General features: G+C 42.8%; 1 protein-coding gene across 3 annotated transcripts in view; it reads left to right on the top strand.

Moving 5' to 3' along the window:
• The window catches only part of RAD54B (RAD54 homolog B), a 38,134-nt gene extending 15,922 nt beyond the window's left edge, over positions 1 to 22,212 (top strand). Inside the window, exons 2-14 of one of the 3 annotated variants that reach the window (XM_088675705.1) lie at positions 2,244 to 2,386; positions 5,400 to 5,591; positions 6,617 to 6,901; positions 8,253 to 8,415; positions 9,524 to 9,749; positions 12,148 to 12,355; positions 12,649 to 12,788; positions 14,211 to 14,501; positions 16,599 to 16,774; positions 17,710 to 17,971; positions 19,749 to 19,815; positions 19,977 to 20,177; positions 21,372 to 22,212. In XM_088675705.1, coding sequence (XP_088531831.1) covers positions 2,272 to 2,386; positions 5,400 to 5,591; positions 6,617 to 6,901; positions 8,253 to 8,415; positions 9,524 to 9,749; positions 12,148 to 12,355; positions 12,649 to 12,788; positions 14,211 to 14,501; positions 16,599 to 16,774; positions 17,710 to 17,971; positions 19,749 to 19,815; positions 19,977 to 20,177; positions 21,372 to 21,568 — 2,523 coding nt within the window. In that variant the 5' untranslated portion in view covers positions 2,244 to 2,271 and the 3' untranslated portion in view covers positions 21,569 to 22,212. The remainder of the gene's footprint in view (positions 1 to 2,243; positions 2,387 to 5,399; positions 5,592 to 6,616; positions 6,902 to 8,252; positions 8,416 to 9,523; positions 9,750 to 12,147; positions 12,356 to 12,648; positions 12,789 to 14,210; positions 14,502 to 16,598; positions 16,775 to 17,709; positions 17,972 to 19,748; positions 19,816 to 19,976; positions 20,178 to 21,371) is intronic. The other 2 variants (XM_035126045.3, XR_015951544.1) reach the window with 2 other exon arrangements.

Genomic DNA, 22,212 nt, shown 5'->3' with positions numbered 1-22,212 from the left:
AAGCATGGGTGTAATTGGTTCCAGAAGTCTGTTCATAAACTGAAGCGTTCATAAACTGAAGCGAACTTTCCCATTGAAAGTAATGGAAAGTGAATCTGTTCCAGATGGGTATGTGGCGTTCGTAAACCGAAAATTCATAAACCGAGGTGTTCATAAACCGAGGTTCCACTGTAGTGAGAGTAGGCTTTTGAAGGGGAAGTACAATAGCCCAATGGTAGAGCTCAATAGAAGGCAGCTTCCTCTGCTTTTTTAAATGTTTCTGAGTTTTAGGTGCGAAATGATTATTTGTCTGTTTCTGAAGCTGCTAGCTTGTACTTGCGTAACTATTCCAGTTGAACCAGTTTCCCGCACATAGACTCTTGAAATTTGGCTTCCGTTCAGGGGGCCCTCCACCACCTAGATAAAGCTTCTGCTATATCTGATATGTGCAAAGGATATCGCCCTGTAAAATAAGAGGCAGGGAAAGAGATTACTTCCACGTAATCTTGTTTGGTTTAGTCCTTTCATCCTTTATCCTTCTTTACCTACATTTAGGGAGCATTGCTTGAATACTCTCAATCTCCCTGCCGCCACCCCCAATCTGAGTTTCTGGGTTTTGTTTTGTTTTCATGAGCTCTTTATTCCTGGAAATAAATTGGCCTTAATAAAGCTTGTAAACAGTTTAGGAGTGTAGAGATCACTGATTAAATATTTTGGAGAAGACACCATTATCTTGATCAGTAGCATATATAAGTCTAGCTACCTGGTGACAAAATATGTACCCCCCATTCCCATAAACTTCAAAACCCTTTGGAGTGCAAATATGTATTTAAAAGATTATTGTGTTTCACCTCCCCTTACTTACGGCAATTAACATCTTTATAGATCAGAACTTTTCTGATTTTATGCTTAATTTTAACTGATTTTATCTTTTGTATCTCTTATGTAACTTCATTGTTTAGAACTCTGGTGTTAAGCAATATATACATAGCTGACATAATAAATGAACAAATAACCATTATTAAAATGAGCACAGGAACTTCCCTTCCCACTCCCTTGGTATCCCTTTGCCCAGTGCCCCCCCCTAGAAAAATAGGTGCGGGTACTTACCATGAAGTTGTTACAGCAAGTGCTACACTTTTTAACAACCAAAAAAAGGTGCTGGTACTGTGTACTCGAGTACCCCCTGGGGAAAAACAATGATGTGCCCCCTAAATCTGTTCTGGGGTTTCCCTCAACCCTCTGCAGCAAATTTGGGGAGGGTGTGGGGTAAGAGGCGGGGGCAGGGAGTTAATGACCATTGCCTGGATCTTACCCAGCCTCATTGTTTTAACACCTGAGCTCCAGCTGTTTCTTAGCTGCTAGGACAATTTTTTGTTGTTGTTGTTTGTTTAGTCGTTTAGTCGTGTCCAACTCTTTGTGACCCCATGGACCAGAGCACGCCAGGCACTCCTGCCTTACACTGCCTCCCACAGTTTGGTCAGACTCATGTTGGTAGCTTCGAGAACATTGTCCAACCATCTCGTCCTCTGTCATCCCCTTCTCCCAACATCTTTCCCAACATCAGGGTCTTTTCCAGGGAGTAGAGTCTTCTCATGAGGTGACCAAAGTATTGGAGCCTAAGCTTCAGGATCTGTCCTTCCAGTGAGCACTCAGGCCTGATTTCCTTCAGAATGGATAGGTTTGATCTTCTTGCAGTCCATGGGACTCTCAAGAGTCTCCTCCGGCACCATAATTCAAAAGCACCAATTATTTGGCAATCAGCCTTCTTAGCAAGTGTAAATGGAACTTCAGGCAATCTTTGAAACAGAAACCCCAGACTTTCAGATGCATGGCTGGAATTATGGCCCTTAGTCCTTTTACTTGGACCTGTTCTTGGCTTGGTTGCCTTCCGTTTGATAACATGCTTTAAAGCATGTTGAATTTGATTAGGAGCTTCAGTGTTTATATTACTTGGACTAGCTATGGTTCCGGACTTCCCTTTGTTCTTCTTTGACTTGTTTTTCCTGCCTCCTCTTTCCGTTCCTGCTCTGTTCCTCCACCTGTCTCTTCCCCACCCCTGTTCTCCTCTTACTGTTTAGCCCATACCAGGGGCGTCTTCTCTTCTCATACCTGGGCTACCTTACAGGGGCCATTTGGGCCTCTCAGGACTGCCCCCCAGGGAACAGAATGGTATGTCTCACTATGGGACCACTGAGTTCTTTTCTCCTAACAAGTTGTGTTCCTTTTACTTCCTGTTCTGTTGTTTATTTTTTGGATGTAAGGTTACCTGCTTAAGCACAAATTGAACTGATGAGGGGGTTGCCCTGCCCACCAGGTGTACCCTATCAAAAGCTTGACTTCCTGCCAGTGGAGAGGTGGGTAGCGACAACCACCCTCCCTTCCTACAGAGAAGGAACCTATTACAGTAAGTACCAATGTTCACTTTCCCCCAAGAACAATTTCTGAAGAGGTTTTTTAACAAAATAGTTTGTGGAATTGGACTGACCAGAGATGACAATGAATAAATGGTAATGGCATCTCCAGAAGCCTGCCTCCAAAATCCATTATTTTACACATACCCTCAACAGTGGTTGTGTTGAACAGTGTTTCTCAACCTTTTTTGGGCCACAGCACACTTGTTCCGTGAAAAAAATCACGAGGCACACCACCATTAAAAAAGTTAAAAAATTTAACTCTGTGCCGCCCTATATTATAATTATGACTGTAAGAAACACTTGCCAAATATTGCTTTCCGGCGGGTCAGTGTTGTGTATTGGAGGCCGCCAGGCTCGTTTGAACTGAGCTTTGGGAAAGAGGAGGAGAAATATTGCTTTCCGGCGGGTCAGTGTAGAGTATTGGCGGCCGCCAGGCACGTGACAATGCAAATCACCCTTCTCGTCACCGCACGTCGTGGCACACCAGCCAGCGTCTCGCGGCACACTAGTGTGCCGCGGAACAGCGGTTGAGAAACACTGGTGTTGAAAGCCTGGACAACTGGTGAAGAGGCTGACAGGTTGCGTGGGTGGAATCTTTTTTGATGTTGAGTGTTTGTTCAATAGTCATTCACGTGAAAGCAGAGGTTCATGAGTAGGCAAGAGAGGACAGGGATTGAAAATCAGGAAAAATGTCAGGCAAGGTAAAGATATTCTCAGCAAATCTATCAAAGACTGTTTGATTTTAATTGGCACCATTATAAGGGTCTCGACCAACTGGAAGATAGGGCTGGAGAAAATAAAAGCCCGGTAGATCCTACAACAGTAAGAGCAATGGACTTCAGCTCTTTCCCAACATTTTATGCTGCCTGAATAATGCAAATATTTGTCTCTGGAACACAATGTGCCTAGAGAGGTGACTGGAAAACAAATCTTGTCATAATCCTGAAGTCCAGCAGTGACCAGGACGAGTTAAAGACTATACTTCCACTGTCTGAGAAGCTAGACCAGATTCCTAGCTCTGAGTCTCATGTTCGGGATTAGGGGGTTCACTAACCATGAGGCTGACTGGCAGGAAGTCACTAAACTGGATCCCATGCACCAGGGCCATAGAACTAGAACTGAGACCCTCACAAGCGGCTAGTTCTGGCCTGAGAAACTGAGTGCCTCCTATGCTACCTCACCAGTCTGACAGTGCACGGGACACCTAGAGCAAAGGAGAAGTGCCTCTCTTCCGTTCAGAGGGCTGGCCCTTTAAGAGCCTCTAGTGCTCCAGTAAAAGAGGTGGAGGATCAGAAAGATGGACTTGGAGGCAAAGGCTCAAAGGCACTCAGCTCACCTCCAGCCCTTCTCAAGCACGTTGCTCATTAGGAGCTCTCCATGGTGCTGGAGCAATCAACCTGCCTTGCTCTGTGGGCGGCACCTCAGGACTAGTAGAATAAGACAAAAAGTTCACCAGTATCCCATTCTTTCCTCCCTTCCCCGTGCTGCAAAATATATTGAACTATTTTGGAGTTAGAATAAAATAAAATACTGATATGGACAGCCCTTGGCTCAGGCATCTTACTAACTACTTTAGTGCAAAATGATAAGGTTAATGGGATTTTAGGAACTCAAGGAACATTTGTGTGCTTAGTTAGACTCCAGATTACTAAATTCTGGAAATTTTGCTTTTTTAATTTACACTAAAGCAAGGCCGCTGTTGGTAGACAGGATGGGCAGAACGTGAATATTTAGATACACATGACTACCTTTGAATAACCCTTCTTAAAATTGGACTCTACTATTAGTTTCCTGTTTTAATTATTGAATGAATTACATTTATGTAAATCGGGTTTATGTAATGTGGCTTGGAAAGATTATGTCTTCCACTTCCAAGAATGTCTTTGGCTTGTCTATATGTAATTGCTTCTGCATAGCATATTAAAATGCTTAAAAAATGAATAATATTTCTGACTTCTTCCAAGGTAATCCCACACATTCTGCACAGGCAAGGATGTTCAAATTACTGTATGTAGATAGTGAGTACTAGAATAAACCAGGTTTCTGCTCCACTGTAGAAAGCATGATTATTATCAGAGTAGACCTACTGAAACCAGTGTACTTGAAATTTTATTGCTTGAATTGCATTTTTCAGTATACAGTATGGTCATTTTTAAAAAATAATAAAAAAAATATTAAAAATAAAAAGAATTATGCTACAATATGGACAAGAGCTACTAGATGGTATAAAGTACCTGTTTGGGTTATATATAAATAGGGTCAGCATTTGTTCTAGTAAACAATTTGGTATTTTTCCAGGTTGTATACTGTAGTAAAATCATTGAGGCATGATTTCAAACTTTTTTCAGTTGACTGCCCTGAGCACATTTAGCTACAATTGTAAGATAAACTATACCAGGCATCCCCAAACTGTGGCCCTCCACATGTTTTGGCCTACAACTCCCATGATCCCTAGCTAACAGGACCAGTGGTCAGGGATGATGGGAATTGTAGTCCAAAACATCTGGAGGGCCACAGTTTGGGGATGCCTGAACTATACATTGTCTGTGTACATTATTACCTCTGTGTATCTGCCAGTTTGCCATGTAATTCTTGTCTCCATTCTCTGCATACATTTTTGATCCATGAGCTGTTCCCGTTCAGTGCCATCTATTACACACACTGCATCTGGAAATGCCTCTTTGTTATGTTTCAAAACTATTCACCTGGGGCAAACTTCCCCAGCATAGTTCCCTCCAGATATTGTTGGCACGGCCACTGGTCAGGGATGATGAGAGTCATAGCTGAAAAACAGCTGAAGGGTGTCTTGTTTTGGAATGTCTCTGGCTCCGTGGTAGAGCACACACTTCGCATGCAAATGGTTCTGGCTTCAATCCCAGGCATTTCCAGCCAGGGCTAGGAACTCACAGCTGTCATTTCATTTGCCTCCCTGGGCTCAACCTGAGGGACCTGTTGCAAGCGCTCTCTCTCGTCCCCCTTTTTTGTGTGTCTTCGCCTCTACAGGTCCAGCGTGCCCAGTGACAACAGCAACAGCCAGGCACCAGGAGGAGCCTGGCTGCCTCACAAAATACTTCAGTGTAGTGTGGTGCAAGGCCTCCAAGAAAAAACACAAGAAGTGGGAAGGTGATGCCATTCTTATTGTGAAAGGGAAGTCGGTGACCCTGAAAGATACAGAAGGCAGAGACATTGGAAGAGGTAATGCCAATTAGAGTGCAACTCTGATGTGTAGAAGTTCAGCACTGCCCCCAAAGGAATGTGTGCTTGAATAAAATGAAAACAGTTGCTTGTATGGTTGGCATTACAAATGGAGTAGGAAATTTGGCGGTGGTGCAGTCTTCGTCAGTGATTGGCTGAACTGTTATTGTGTCACAGCGAAGTAGGAAAGCCAGAATGGTCTCTGGCTGCTTGCTATTGGTTATGGGCTCAGATCCAAGAGATAGAGGCCAGGCAGGTGCAGGGGCTTGGGAAATGAAGAGTAAAAGAGGCAGAGGGGCCTGAGAAGGAAGTAGGTCAGAAGGAACAGAGGGACTTAGGGAATGAGTATTGGTGCTTGAGAAAGATCTGGAGGAATGTGGGGAAGGACAGGACAGGGAGGAGCCTGAGACGAGAACTGAGAGAGAGAAGAGGGCAGTTAGGAAAAGATGCATGTGACGAGGCAGGGACCTGCACCTGATTTGAAATAAGCAGCCAAATGTCAGGCTGAAGGCCCCTGCTCATGTTTAATGCACCCTGCCATTTTGCTTATTTATGGTATTTATTATTTATTTATTTATTTATTTATTTATTTATTTATTTATTTAAACTCTAACTGATAAATCCAACAAATTATTTACTTTGTTCTGATAGTTCAAAAGCATTCAAAGTAAAACGAAAAACAAAAGCTTTTGGGCAAGCATATAGTAATACTACACACCCCTTTAATTCAGGGGTTCTCAAACAGACATCAATGGAGCTGGTTGGGGGAACCCTCTGGATAAGCATGAGAAGGAGGGAGGCTGCAGGGCTCTAGTGGAATCGATGAGAATTGCCTTCTCATCGATTCCCTTCTTCCAGCAAGGAGTCTCCATTGGATCTTGGAGCCTTTCCGTTCATGGACAGGGCACTCTGGATCCAACCTAATGTGGCCAAAGACTTTGTCTAACTTTTACCTGACAGATTTATTATTACTATTATTTTAATATTCTGTTCATCTCAGCTAAACATGTTGCGGCCTTTCTTAGGTGCTGGATACAAAACCAAAGACCTGGAGAATTTTGACCAAGGCCAAACTCTGATGGTTGGAGGCAAAGAAATTGAAGTGATGGGCATAATTGCAGAAGAGGACTTCAAAAGCGGCAAGTGTTTTCAGTCTGGTGTGAAGACTGCTGAGGAGATTTGGAACGTCTCGCAAGCTGCTGCGAAACCATTCTGCAACCCTTTCAAAAATGTATCCAAAACTAACACTAAAGGAAATTCTCCCCAAGGCTCCCAGAACTATAACCCACGTCATGATCCATGCGGACCAAGTGAGGATTTTTATGGTTTTTAACCTCTGTTTTATCCTCTTCTGAATTTGAATAGACAGGCAGGATTTAGACTCTGTTTTCTTGGCCTCCTCTGCTCCAATATATTGGGGTGAATTTTAAAAATAAATCTTGAATCTACATGAGGAAATGTGCAGGGGGTTGCTAGTAATAGGCAATAAATACTTTTAAATGGGAAATCTGCAACTAATGCCCACCTATCTGATTAATTTGGAGAGGATGCTTTCTTTTCTGCAGTAGCTTAACCTTTCCCAGCCTGGGGCCCTCCAATTGTTTCTTCCGATTGTTATAAGAAAAAACTGCTCCTTTTTCCTTATGGGGTACCCAAGAGCCCATATAGAGTCCTTTTGTAGGTTCACTATCGGTAGGAGAAAATAACAGAGGCCAACCAGAGAATACTGTATTGAAAAGCAAAGCAGCTGGTAAGCCTGATGTTTACTAACTGTTGCAACAGGGTGCTCACTGCCACATGCAAGAGACAGGAGGGACCCCAAACCATGCGTGAAAGCCCTTATATAGACTTTTGAACTGCCCACCCTGGAGCCCAAGACTTCATACATCATACATACATCAGAGAAGGGGTGGACTATAACAGAAATCTGAGTGCATTGTTTTTATCCTGTCTGCCAAGTTACCTGATTGGATTACCTGGGCATCCTAGCCACTCTTTTGTTATGATAACTACTCAATTCCTGAATCCAGGTCACATGCTCACCCTATTCATTTCTTAAATGTGCCCTTGAGAGAGGATTTGTGAGCAGAGAGAAAATGGGGAGGCTCCCAATTTCTTTCGACCTTGCAGAGAAATATTTGAGGTCATTTGGGAGAGACAAAATGGTTTCAGGACTTTTTTTCTGTGGGGTTTCAGACATGTGGTTTAAACATTTATGTACATTATGTGCTTGCTTGGTACATTTATGAATATATATATATATATATATACATACACACACACACACACACACACACACACACACCTTAAAATTCTTATAACATTATAATTCACATCAGCGCTAACTGTTAGGCTTGCTGGCTGGTGCTGATGGGGGTTGGAGTCCAACAGCAGCTGGAGTGTACCATGTTGGGGGAGGCAGCAGTGGCCAGTCAAATATTCCTCCATACCTTGAGGGCAGATCCACACCATGCATTTAAATCAAAACAAGTGTAAAATCTATTTAGGTAAAATTGACGACCACTTGCTGTTCTGTTGCTTTACTTAATCTGATAATTAAAAACATAACAGTGTTTGTCAGCTGTCATTTCCCCCCAAAAAGTATATTTTGCTGAATAAACAGTAATGCTGCATTCATGATTCCTGTGTTTCAAATTTAAGATTGCTTAGTTATGCTGCGCCCATCCCCAAATCACCAGCGGTTGTTCAACAAGTCGGGCTTGCCTGTGGTGGATGTTGTTGTGGACCCCCACATTGTAAACCATCTTCGACCGCACCAACGGGAAGGGATAACATTTCTTTATGAATGTATGATGGGAATGAGGTAAGAGGATAATCATTTTGTACTTATTTTTAAATTGCGTGAACAAAAGCTGAAGTATGGTCTTTCAGTCATCTGCAGCAAATCACACAGGTGGGCAAACTTTCTTCTTGCTTTCTGATTTCATCGGTCTTTTTAGAACCTTGGCATGGGGTGGGACGCAGGCTGGTATCTCTGAAGCTTATTGAGAATTGGCCTACATGTCATGGGTATGCTGTAGTGGTAGGAAATGGCATAGCCCTGGTACTTAATTCTTTTGAATTGCATTCGGACCAGCTGCAGCAGGTGGTTTCTATTAATGAATAATGCAATTGATTCTCTCCTAGCAAATTCCACCCTCGGAGAAGCAGGGCACTCATTTGAGATACACTTGACACATTACATATTAACAGGGAAGTTAGTGAAAAAGCTCATTGTTGAAATTGCTATGCCATTTGCTTAATGTAAACTCTGTAATTTGAAGCAGGGATTTTAAACTGCAATCCTACCTGATTTACCTGAGTGTAAGCTCATTGGACTTCTGAATAACAACAAAGGGGAAGACCACAATGAAAGGAGAAAGTAGGGATATTGATTCCTGTTCATTCAGTAAAACTGTTCCAATCTCATTCCCTTATCAGAGTAAGTTGAGAGAGCTTTTGCCAAAATTAGGAGCTTTCTACAAATTTGATTCAGGTTGTATAAGAAAACAGCCTCAGAAACTTAGAAAGTGTATTCTAAGCAAATAAACATAAACGTTTTTGTTTTTCATTTTTGTAGCCTTTTCTGTATATTAATGTTTTTACCCTTGTGGGTTTTGTGGGGATCTTTCTGGTTTTGCACTAAAATGAATTATTTTATATGCACCTTGTAACAACATCGTTATATTATTGAAGGTGTGTGACTGAACCAAACACATACAAATAGTAAGTAAATGAAATAAGGCCAGGCCTCAATACATATTTTTGTAAAAAAAGAAAAAGAAAAAAAGGACTTACATACATAGCTTAACAATATGGATTTTCCTAAGACTGGTTTGTTGAGAATTGCCAAGCTTTAAAATAATAATAATAATAATAATAATAATAATAATAATAATAATAATATCAACCATGCAATTGTCTTTTTTCAGAGTAAGCTGTAGATTTGGAGCCATTCTTGCAGATGAAATGGGTTTAGGAAAAACTCTGCAGTGCATTTCAGTCCTCTGGACTCTCCTGCGTCAAGGGCCATATGGATGCAAGCCTGTAATAAAACAGGCACTGATAGTCACTCCTGGCAGTCTCGTGAAGAATTGGGGGAAAGAATTTCAAAAATGGCTGGGAAGTGAGAGAATCAAGGTGTTCTTAGTGGATCAGGTGAGATAATAGTCTGGTTTGTACATCATGTTAAACCATTCTTAGGTAAAGGTAAAGGGACCCCTGACCATTAGGTCCAGTCGTGACCGACTCTGGGGTTGCGCGCTCATCTCGCATTATTGGCCGAGGGAGCCGGCGTATAGTTTCCAGATCATGTGGCCAGCATGACAAAGCCACTTCTGGCGAACCAGAGCAGCACACAGAAACGCCGTTTACCTTCCCGCTATAGCGGTTCCTATTTATCTACTTGCATTTTGATGTGCTTTCGAACTGCTAGGTTGGCAGGAGCTGGGACCGAGCAACCATTCTTAAACCACTATTAATTGAAATATGCCAAAGAAGAAAAATGCCGAACTGCAGATAGAATCTAGAGCTGGAAGGAACCCTGCGGATCATCCAGTCCAACCCCCTGCAATGCAGGAATATGCAGCTGTCCTTTATGGGGATTGAACCTGCAAACTTGGCATTATCAGCACCACACTCTAACTGTTTTTGTCATACACTGCCTTCTTTCCAAGTGGCCTACTTCTCGCCCTGAGCTGCCCCTCTTCCTGACTTCCCTTAAGGCTTTGCAGTGCTCAGCTGCTAGCATTGTCTCATCATGTCACTATTTCCCTTTCCATTGGTGAGCTCCAAGAGCGAGTGTGTGGGAATCTTAGCAGTCTTTAGCAACTTTAATCAAGCTGCAGCGTTCTCCTTACATTCTCCCCAAAAAGAAATGCCCATACTCCGGTCTTCCGCACTGGCGGAGAGGCTCAGAAACCTCGAGCTCCGAGGTTTCTGGCTCCGCGGAGGGGGGGGGATTCAGCGGGGGCGACGCGGATCCCCGTAAGAACCCGGGGTAGGGCGTCCCGGGGGCGAAATAGCCCAGCAGAGCCCCAGGGCGACTCCTCCGCTGCCCGGTAAGCTTGTTAGAGCCCCGAGAGCCAGCGGAGTGGTAGTCGCAGGAGCCATTTTGGGCGCCATCGTTACCTCCACGAAGCGAAGCTCCGTGCCTGTAGCCTGCAAGCGGCGGATTCTTTCCTTTAAAAAGAAGAGATTTGGATCAAGTAAGTCAAAAATTTGTGAATTGGACTGAGTAATTGGCGCTGGGAGGAGGCTTAAAAGGGAAGTCAGCCCCCCCACTTGAGTAACGGACGATGCAGTAAAGCTATGGAAAGCTCAGAAATTTTTTTAAAAAAACTTTTTCCTGATGCAGAGTAAGGGAAAAAGATAAAGTGTGTATGAATCTCTGCAAAAGACTGTGATTTAACAAGGGGAAACCCCCCGTGAACTTGGAGTCGGGTCAAAGTCAGTAAAGCAACAACAAACCATGGTTGTTTTCACAAACAAGGCATAGTTAAGGCATTTTGCTGGGTTAGTACGTAATGCTAAGCCATGGCTTATTAACTAAGATTTCTTTAAACCATTGTTTAACATGATGTGCGAACAAGGAACAATGTTCACCTGCCACCCATAACAATGCTAGGTGTTTGGATGGACCTCCTTGGTGTTTGGATGGACCTCAGTTCTATTTTTACTGTTGCAGAGCCCGCTAGCTGGTTTGAGAACGTTTACACTGCACTTTGTTAACATTTGTATTCCTATTATAAAAAACAGTTGAAAAAAATGAGTAGAAGCACCTCACCATTTGTGAATAATGAGTAGAAGCACCTCACCATTTGTGAATAACGAGGAGCTTTTCAGTCTCTCTCTCTCTCTCTCTCTCTCTCTCTCTCTCTCTCTCTCTCTCTCTCTCTCTCTCTCTCCTATCAGCATTGCCAGGAGGAGGATAGCATTTCCTGTTATGGGCCTACCATGATCTGTCATTCTACCTTTCTCCTCTGCTGTTAAAACAAATGTAACAATTGATAGGAAAAAGGGCAAAACCACAACAACAACACAGAACACTAGAGTGCCTCCCCCTCACCGGAGCCATTATTTTGCTTTACAATTAACAGAAGGTGCAACATTTTTTGACTGGAGAGTGTGCATGTGAATTCGGATGTTTATATGCACATGCATGCATAGGAAGCCCACATCATGGCCACTATGAGAAACAAGATGCTGGGCTTGACGAACCATTGCCCTCATCTCACAGGGCTTCCCACATGAAAGCAATAGCTCTCTCTTGCTCTTCTTCTCTAGTGGCAGGTGTTCAGAGGCATGGTGCCTCTCTTCCTGCAGGTAGCGTACAGCCATCATGACTATTGGCCACAGGTAGCTTTCTCCCCTGTGAATTGGAGTAATCAACTTTGAGAACCATCTAAACTAGCAACTGTGCCCATGTCTTATGGCAGTGACACCCACAGATTAACCAACCGCTGTGTGAGGAAGTAAACACACAGGCATTTTTGTTTCTTTAAACTGCCAACTTGCCCGACCCACAAAGCCTTATAATTCTCTCTACGATCTGCAGGATCACAAAGTAGAAGAGTTCATCAATTCCCCGCTTTATTCAGTCCTGATCATTAGTTATGAGATGTTTCTACGCTCCTTGGACCAATTACAGAAGGTGCAGTTTGGCCTTGTCATTTGTGATGAGGGACATCGCTTGAAAAATGCTGCTATTAAGACGACGACTGCACTTGCCAGTCTGTCTTGTGAGAGGAGAATTATTCTGACCGGTGAGTACTTAATCATCCCGTTGCCAGCAAACGGTCTAGCATGGGGATAGAATAAATGTTTGTTACATTTATGAATGTAGCTGGAGAGGGAACACTTCTCAGGATTCTACATGAAGAGTTATTTGTGTCCAAACAAGATGTTGAGATCAGACCCTTCTAGCTGGAAGCACTGTTTGCCATACAGTAAAAAAAGATAAATTTACATTGTAATGCAAAAGATGAATAAAACGTAATCAGCTCTTGGGGGGGGGAGCCCTTCTGAAGGTGTAAATGCATTCCTTTTCTCTTCCAAGGTACTCCAGTACAAAATGATCTGCAAGAATTTTATGCATTAATAGAGTATGTAAATCCTGGAATACTTGGCCCTTTGTCGGCATACAAAAAAGTATATGAGGAACCTATTCTCAGATCCCGAGAGCCTTCAGCTACAAAGGTACATTATCATCAAAATCTGGAATTGAACAGTGTGATTTAAAATTAAGGGGCACATGGTGCTTCTTGACAATATGAGTAATGAACAGTTCTTTTGGATGAGATTGTACATAAAGGCATTATTTAACTTTGCCCTTGCAGTGTTACATGTGTTCATACTTCCAAAACCTGAGTAGGATTTTCAGACTTTTTTGTACAACACAAATGGCTTCGTTTGGTCTTAGCTCTCCATAGTGACTTCCATTGCTGAATACTATTGAAAACTGGCAAAATGCTCATAACCTTTGCTGAGTGGAGTGTGCACAGAGCACATTAGTATGCAGAGGCACCGCATATTAGGCACGATGAGTGGGAAGGGGCCATAACCTAGAAGCAGAGCCCATGTTTTGCAAGCAGACTGTCTCTAGTTCAAAAGGGGTTGGAAAAGATCGTTGCTTGAAATCTTAGAGAGCTGCAGCCAGTCACTGTACAGCAGTAGCTGGATTAGTAGTCTGATCTGTTACAAATGAACTTCATATGCTCATAATATGCTCATATTTTCAGGATCCCTACTGGTATTGGATGAGTCACCCAGTATCAGGGGTGGGTGGCAAGTTTGGTTCATTGCAACAGCTGCCCTCAGGCACAGTACTTTACTCTTCCCTATAGGAGTGAAATGACAACTATTAACATGCAAGAGAAAGTTAAGGGGTGCATGTTAACAGTGGCTAAGTCTGCTTCTTCCTCACGGCAAAACCTATTGTCTTAACTCTGCTCCAGATTGCATTTCTTAGCCAAGCTAGAGTGGCATGCGAACTTGAGAACTGGATTTATCATTCCCTCTATTTCTGAAATTCAGGTGTGGGTGCCATTGCTTTGTGTAGACAAAATGTCACCACCCACCCACAGTTGGGGGGTGTATCAGAACTGCACATGCTCTGTACTGACTATTTGGGTAGGGAGGGGATGGAATGGAGTATCCTGGGGGGGGGGGGAGATGTGGCTGCTTGATTTGAAGAGGAACACTCCTCAATACAACATTGTAGGTCTCTATATCTATAGATCAGGCATGTCCAACATGTCCAACCGGTAGATCACTGGACGTCTACTGGACGTCTGTGGTAGATCGCTGGTAGATCATTGGCTCCCCTCAAAGAAGCTGAACAACTGTGGCTCCCCTAAAAAAGCTCAACATTTTACCTCCTCCCTGAAAAAAACTCAACAACATTGACCTGACCCCCCCCCCCAAATGGACTTTCCTCCTTCCTAAAAAAAAGCCATACAACTTTGACCTGAACCCAAAAAAGGGGGTAGATCACTGCCAGTTTTTAACTCTGTGAGTAGATCACAGTCTCTTGGGAGTTGGCCACCCATGTATAGATCATTACTATTCAGCTGAGCTTGCTTGTATGAGCCAGTTTGACTGTCCATTTCATTTACTTAGGAAGAAATTGAACTGGGAGAGAGAAGAGCAGCAGAACTGACTCGCCTCACTGGACTCTTCATTCTGAGAAGAACCCAAGATGTCATAAACAAATTCCTCCCTCCTAAATTGGAGAGCATACTTTTCTGCCGCCCAACAGCACTGCAGCTGGATCTCTATCGATGTCTGCTGAGCTCTCCGTTTGTTAGATCTTGTCTTCAAGGTAGTCTGGAAAACAGCTCCCATTTAATATGCATTGGAGCTCTGAAAAAACTTTGCAACCACCCCTGCCTTCTCTTCAAAACAATAAAGGTTTGTATATTGTGCTTTGTTTAAACACATTGTATACAAAGCAACTCACATTATTGGTGCCATGAAAAACACAATGGACAGCATTTCAGTCAACATAAGGACCAGCATGTATCAAAAACCACATAAGCATATCAATAATTTCACAAATTACAGTAATTCAAAATGAGTATATCACAAAAACACAATGAAATTATTCCCAATTATATTAATTCACCTAAAAAACCTGATTCAGCAACATGATAATATTCTTGTTAAGAAAGGTGCTGCTTCTGTACTTTCTAATGAACCATCTGGGAGTAAGAGCAAACCTTGAAAGTTGAGAATAACTATGGTGCTTGCAGAGCCAACAGATCTAAGTGGGCAATGAGAGGAAGAAACAAATTACATGCATACATTGTGTGCCAGACACATCTCTTATTTGAGGCAGCCCATCTCCCAGCTCTTATCTGAGCTTCCCTTGTAGCCCCATCCCCATCTCTCACCTGGGGTTCAGATCATTACTCCCTCTAACACACCCCTAATGCCCTTTGATGTTTGCCCTTTGGGAGTGACCTGCCCATGGCAGCTATGGGAAAGATGCTTCCCTCCCAGAAACTGCTGCAGATATATGCCTCAGTATACAGTATATATCTCCCCTCTTGGTTTCTATTTTCTCACCTGAGCCCATGGAACAGCTCTTGATGGTCTTTAGTATCAACGGTGACAGCTACAGTTGAAGGCATTGAAGGCAATGATCAAATTCTTTTCCAGCCCTTCAGATGTTCTGGCTGCTGTTACAGGACAAATGAATTTTCTTTGTCTCCCTTTCCCTTTGCCTCGAGGCTGCCCTGTTTGTTACTCACGTACTACAGCAGTGCCAGCTGCTGCTGCTACCAGCAGATCAGCAAAAATCTCCTGAGAAATTACATACTTCAGAAAGTAGCTGCACCTTTTGATTTCTTCAAAAACCACAAACCTGGAAAGTGTGAAAATGAAATGCTAACCTTTATCAGTTCCATTTCTTACAGACATGATTCTCTTAGCTGGCTTCTGCACTCATTAATTGGGCTTTTCTTATCCTGTCTCCCCCCAACTCCCTCTCAAACTAGTTAATAAAAGATGTCAAGAGATGTCAGCGTATTTTATCTTATCCTTTTACAAAGCAATGCCTATTGCTTATGTTGTAATGTATTGCCAGTAGCAGCCATGATTCCTTCAGGGCAATCTTTTAAAAATGTGTGATCTACTTGAGGTTCCTGCATTGCAGGGGGTTGGACTAGATGACCCTCGAGGTCCCTTCCAAATCCCTACAAATCTATGATGCTACCTTTATGGAATCTTTTCCATGCTGATTTTCCTGCCAACGGCCTGCCAAGCATCCCCTGCCTTTTTGTTACTTTACAAAATGTAGTCATTTCCTCTGCCTTCCCCAACACACGCACACAAACTGAATCAGGCCCACAGGCGGAGGCAGGATGTGTCATAGTAAATTTTACAGGCAGCTCTCTTGTTCCATCATGATGCTGTGTGTGTGCAAAAGAGCCACGGTACATAGCGTGATACCCAATTTATTACTATTGGAATAATTGCAGTCCTATATATAGTTTCACGGAAGTAAGCTCCATGGAGCTAAGTGGTGCTGATTGCATAGTTTAGACTTGTAAACCTTACTGAGCTTAATTGATTTTTTCAGCCATGCAACCATTTGCCTTTAATTAGAAACACACACACAATCCTACGAAGAAGTGTTGTCATTTAAACTGCTGGCATGAAGTAGGAGCTCTGTCAAAGGAAAAGTAAGAATTAATACTTGCAGTATTATCTGCATATTCAACACTTTGGGATATTCTGTTTTAAAGCACCCACTTTGGCTATAGCATCCTTTTATTCACGTCAGAGCAGCGGAAGAAGGAAGAAGCAGAAATGTTTTGCTGTAAGGCTTTAATAACTTTTGTTTGTCGCCGCAGGGAAGAAAAAACAACGGCTTTAGTGATTAACTGCACCCTTCCAGGATCCAGAATAAGCTTGTCTGAAGTGTGGTGCTTGATGCTTTAAAAATAATATGTCATGTTAACAATAAAAGCCACCCAACCTTTTAATAAACTCTTCTTTTTCTAGGACAAAGAATGCAATCCCAATTGTGATGTACAAGAGAAACAGAACCTCTCTGAGGCTCTGCTTGATATTGTTTCTCAAGAGCATACCCCAGCCTCTTTCTCTGAGACTGACTCGGGGAAGTTGAAGGTGCTGACGCAGTTGCTGGCAGCAATTCAGGAACTGAGTCCTGCAGAAAGGTAGGAAATTGGTTTGGTCCGCTGCTTCTCTCTCTCTCTCTCTCTCTCTCTCTCTCTCTCTCTCTCTCTCTCTCTCTCTCTCTCTCAGCGTAGTTGAATCTTTTGTTTTAATCTGATTTCTCTCAGCTGACATACACCTAGAACAGATGATCCTAATAATCAATGTTCATTTTGCATGGGCAGGAGTAAAAACAAGGCAAACCCCCTCCCTCCTGAACCACAACAGTGTACTTCTTAGAACCATGCAGGTGGCATCTGGCTAAGACACTCATATTCAACCTCTGCCCCACCCTGTGCTCACCCTGTGCTCTTTGAAGGAAGATGGCTAGGTCTCCATAATGTTGTTCATCTGTTTACCTGGCGTTCACTGAGTTTTAGCAAACTTGTAGCCTGGGAAGCAGGCTACCGGTAGTATTGAGACAGACGATTGGTCCAGTCTAGCTCAATATTGTCTACAGCCCTCAGCTGCTATGATGACACCCCCCCCCAACAAAATAACCTCTTGCACATTGCATATGGGACCTTTTTAAAAAACTATTTATCACAGGGGAGTGTTACCCTCCCCTTCCCAGCTGCCTGCCTCTAATTCGCCCTGCCACAACCCGGGCAGGAATTAAGAAAATATCTCCCATTTGTGTGAATGGAAACTTTCCTTGTGGGGGGGGGGCAGTGCTGAGGAGGGGAGGCTGCAGGCCAGATGTGGCTTGTGGCCTGGCACTTACGGTACCTGGCCTTGTTCTATGCTAAAAGGAGCCTTTCCTGACTCTGTACCTAGAGATTCCAAGGATTTGAACCCTGGGCCTTTTTGCATGCATATTATGTACCCTGCCCTTGGTACACACACTAACGATATATACATTTTGGAGATTTAAATGCAATGAACGTGAAGGAACTGTATTAGCCAGTAACAGATCTACTGTATTCTGGATTGACAGAGTTGTCGTGGTATCCAATTACACACAGACCCTGAACATATTGCAAGAGGTGTGCAAACGCCATGGATATTCCTATGCAAGGCTTGATGGCAACACTCCCGTCTCCCAGAGACAGCAGATTGTTGATGGTTTTAATAGTAAATTCTGCCCATCTTTTATCTTCCTGCTGAGTTCAAAGGCTGGTGGCGTGGGTCTGAACCTTGTTGGGGCGTCCCATTTAATCTTATACGATATCGATTGGAATCCAGCCACGGATATTCAGGTTTGTTGTGAATGTTTAATACCAGGACTGAAAAGCCTTTTACACCAGGCATCATTAGCAGCAGCTGTTTAATGGCACACATTTTTGTTCAAAGAATCATTCAGATTGATACCATTTTGTATGCAGGTCTATGCCCTGGGGTTGCTGAGCATATTTACTAAGGATGGATGCTGGTGGAATTAATATTTTCCATTGCAAATATTAATTCCATTCCATTGGAATTAATATTTTCCATTCCATTAACTTACTTTCTCACAGGAAATTTCAAACAGGATGCTCAAAGCCCAATTCAAATAGGCAAACTTCTCCCTTCCGAGGGTTATATGGTAGTTACTTTGAAATAAGTCATTGCTATTATTATTATTATTAATTTATTCAAGTTATACACTGCCCTATTCCTGGAGGTCTCAAGGTGGTTCACAATAAGACCACAACATATAAAAAATCAAACCAAAAGCAGTAACCCAATAACCCCCCCCCCAAAAGCACTAGTTCTTCACGTCCATGCTATGTAGCTCACTGATCTTGAAACCAAGGAAGGTTAAAAAGAAAATTTGTGATCTGACGGAGGCCTGTTGCTCAAAGAAGTTTTTTTTTTAAGTCATTGGGCTTGTCAAAGACCTTGCACACCTAAAGTTGTTCTTTGGATCTTAATCATTGTTTTGCACATGTGCACAGGCACACACAGGGTAAAAAAATTGTAGAGATGGCTGCTGTTTTTAATGCTAAATTACTTTTAAAATTAGATGTGTATGGCGGAAACGGGCTTTCATCCAGTGGAGTTGTACATTACCTTAATTTGTTGGGAAAGGGTTAGGGATGGTAGAGATGCTGTAATCATAACAAAGGGGGGGGGAGGAGCCTGTGTAGTTTTGACAATTTAGTCTGTTGATGGTGGTCGCTGGGTGCTTTGCTCTTGAAACTGATGATACGCGTTCTATTAGTTTTAATGGAGTCCTCTTAAGATGTTCTGTGACTGGTGGCGCCACGCCTCAGGGAGGCCTCATTTGGAGTGGGTCATGGTTTTACTGCAGAGCAAGGGAATGGGGTTTTAACCCTTTGCCATGGTGCTGATTCTCTGATAGATAACCCCTCATGCCAGAAGCTTCTATTAGCTGTGGAAGGCCTGTGTGCTTTTTCCTCTCTGTAGCTAATAGCAGCTACAGGGAGGGGTGGTGTTTTTTATTAGGCAATTGGCAGGTGGAGGTTCAGGCTTGCACTCCCCTCCTGCCATGCCTCAGTCCAAATACTGCACCAACCACAGCTGTTTATAAGACAGGGAAGAGATGTTGGCAACCCCAGTTACGGTTCTCCTTCACATGTACTTTTGGCCAGTGGGGTCCACCTTTTTTAATAAACATATACAGGTTTATGTTGCACTTGGTTTTTCTTACAAATTCCGGGACCTGATAGTTTGGGTCCAAAAAAGAACTGACAACCAAAAAAATAAAAAAAAATTCCCTTCCAGTAGCACCTTAGAGACCAACTAAGTTTGTCATAGGTATGAGCTTTCGTGTGCATGCACACTTCTTCAGATACTTCAGAAAAAGTGTGCATGCACACGAAAGCTCATACCTATGACAAACTTAGTTGGTCTCTAAGGTGCTACTGGAAGGATTTTTTTTTTGTTTCGACTACGTCAGACGAACACGGCTACCTACCTGTGACAACCCAAAGTTAGAGAAGCGGGTAAATTTAAATAAGGTGAAATACGCTTGCCAGCCACATAATACAGAATAGTGTGCTCAGTCATATTTCCCTTCTCCTTCCCTTTTAGGCAATGGCCAGAGTTTGGAGAGATGGGCAGAGACATACAGTGCATATTTACAGACTGCTTACTACAGGTCCGCCGTATGATATTTGCAAACTCTTGTTTGAGTTTGGTTTGCAGGAAATATCTCTAGATGTATCCGCTCTTAAGAATTATACAGCATTTTCTGTTGGATTTTATTTCAGGCCCTCATTTCCAGAAATAAAACCAGTGTCTCTGCTTTCTTCAATGCAGGCACAATAGAAGAGAAAATCTATCAGAGACAGATCAGTAAGCAAGGGCTCTCTGGGGCAGTTGTCGACTTTTCCAAGGGATCCGAACACATCCGTTTTTCTGTTGAAGAACTTAGAAATCTGTTCACCCTGCATGAAGAGTCTAGTTGCCTTACCCACGATTTGCTGGAGTGTAAATGTACGGAAAGGGAAGGTGACCTAGGTGAGTTTTGTTTTGCTTTTGTTCCTCCTCTCCATTGGCCACTGGCTCCTCTCCAACTCAGTATACAATTTGGTTCCCAGCATTCCCTTAATGTATTTATAAATTGCAAAAATAGGAATTAGTAGCTTTCAGTGGTAATTGCTTTTATGTGAATAACAAATTGCCTCTTTGTGGAACCTCTAAGTCAGGGATGGAGAACCTGCTGTTGCCCCTCCTGATGACTAACATCCATCATGGCCAATGGCCAATAGTTAGAGGTGATGGGAGATGTAATAGAATAGATGAATAGAATTGTGGGCTTTGAAGGGACCCTGAGGATCATCTAGCCCAGGCTTCCTCAACCTCGGCCCTCCAGATGTTTTTGGCCTACAACTCCCATGATCCCTAGCTAGCAGGACCAGTGGTCAGGGATGGTGGGAATTGTAGTAGTCTCAAAACATCTGGAGGGCTGAGGTTGAGGAAGCCTGAATTCTAGCCCAACCCCCGGCTTTGCAGCTCTCCCATACAGGGATCAAACCTGCAACCTTGGTGTTACCAGCACCACGCTCTAACCAACTGAGCTATCCAGGCCAACAGCAGATTGTGGGTGGGCAAGTTTCCCAGTTCGTGAATAATCATAGTTCGTGATCCAAACTATGCCTTTTGTGCAATAAACCCATGTTTCATCATAATCATAGGTGGTAGATTGGGGAGAGATGGAAGGGAGGACTTCTCACAGTGCAGAGTTAACCTACGAAATCCACTGCCACAAGATCTGGTGATAGCCACTATCTTAGATATCTTTTAAAAGGAGATTACACAAGTTCATGGAGAATAATGTTATCACTGGCTATTAGGATGGCTGTGTACGTATTATCTCCCAAGATCGGAGACAGCCTGCCTCTCAATTACCACTTGCTGAGGAGAAACAGCAGAGGACACATAGTGCTTTCTTGAACCTCTTGTGCGCTTCCTAGGTACATAAAATCTGTTTGATCCCTGTGGGAAAGAGTATCCTGGGCTAGATAGGCCTTTGCTCTTTCAGTCACACTCACACACACACTCACACACCTTAAACAAACGGGGACAAATTAAGGACTCGTTCCCATAATCTTGTATCCATTTCATAATTTTCACACTGTTCTTTGTCAAAAATAACTGATTTGGCATTTGATGTTCTTCCCTGCGTCTCTAAAAAAATGCCATTTCTTTCAGGTCCCTCAGAAAACCTTTCTCTACAAGATTGCCAGCTTGGCCAAGGCAACGTGAAACCTGACTCAAAAAAGCCTCTCTCTATGTCACAGTTGATGCAATGGAAACACTATTCTGGGAATCATGAAAATCTTCCCGATCCCTTTCTTAGAAGAATAAAAGAAAACATTACATTCATTTTCCAAAATATGACCAACTAAATGATGCCATCTAAACAGGGATGTTAGTTTCTCCCCTAGTCACAATGGGCGTTTGTGCCTTATCTTTTACAAGCAAAACAAACTACTGTAATGGGATTGTTGGGGAATTATAAAGAGCATGTTAATAAGGTCAATAGTGGGGGGGCGGGCGGGCGGGGAGAATTAATCCTCAGAATAAATTATGGTTGGGGAAGAAATCTCGTTTACTATTACTTTTTCTGATTTGGTGTCGTAAACAAAATTATTTTGTAATATCTTACTTGGAGCTAAACCAGCCCAAGTTTCCTTTATATCATACGCAGAAGAGACTTTCTTATAATCATAGCTATTATTTCCATAGCAGTAAGCCTTCACTTGTTGCTCACAGTTTCCAAGTCTTCACGTTGCATATTCCAAGGGCTGAGCACACTCTTTTGTAGTTGGGCAAATACTACTCCTCTTATTACTTACTACTAATGGAATCACCATAGGAATGTTCTATACATGTCGTGAGCCTCTTTTGGATAGTCCCTTTGATGCAGTTATTGACAAACGACATAACACCAGCTGTGCGAGGACTTGGTGGGGGGGGCGGGGAGAAATGTTGTTGTTGTTGTTGTTATTAAAGTGTGCTTTTCTACAGCACTTAGTGAGTTACTGTCAAA

The sequence above is a fragment of the Zootoca vivipara genome, chromosome 8 (genome assembly GCF_965207765.1).
Source record: "Zootoca vivipara chromosome 8, rZooViv2.hap1.1, whole genome shotgun sequence".
Taxonomy (NCBI): Eukaryota; Metazoa; Chordata; class Lepidosauria; order Squamata; family Lacertidae; genus Zootoca; species Zootoca vivipara.
This window is presented reverse-complemented; position numbering and strand designations above follow the sequence as displayed.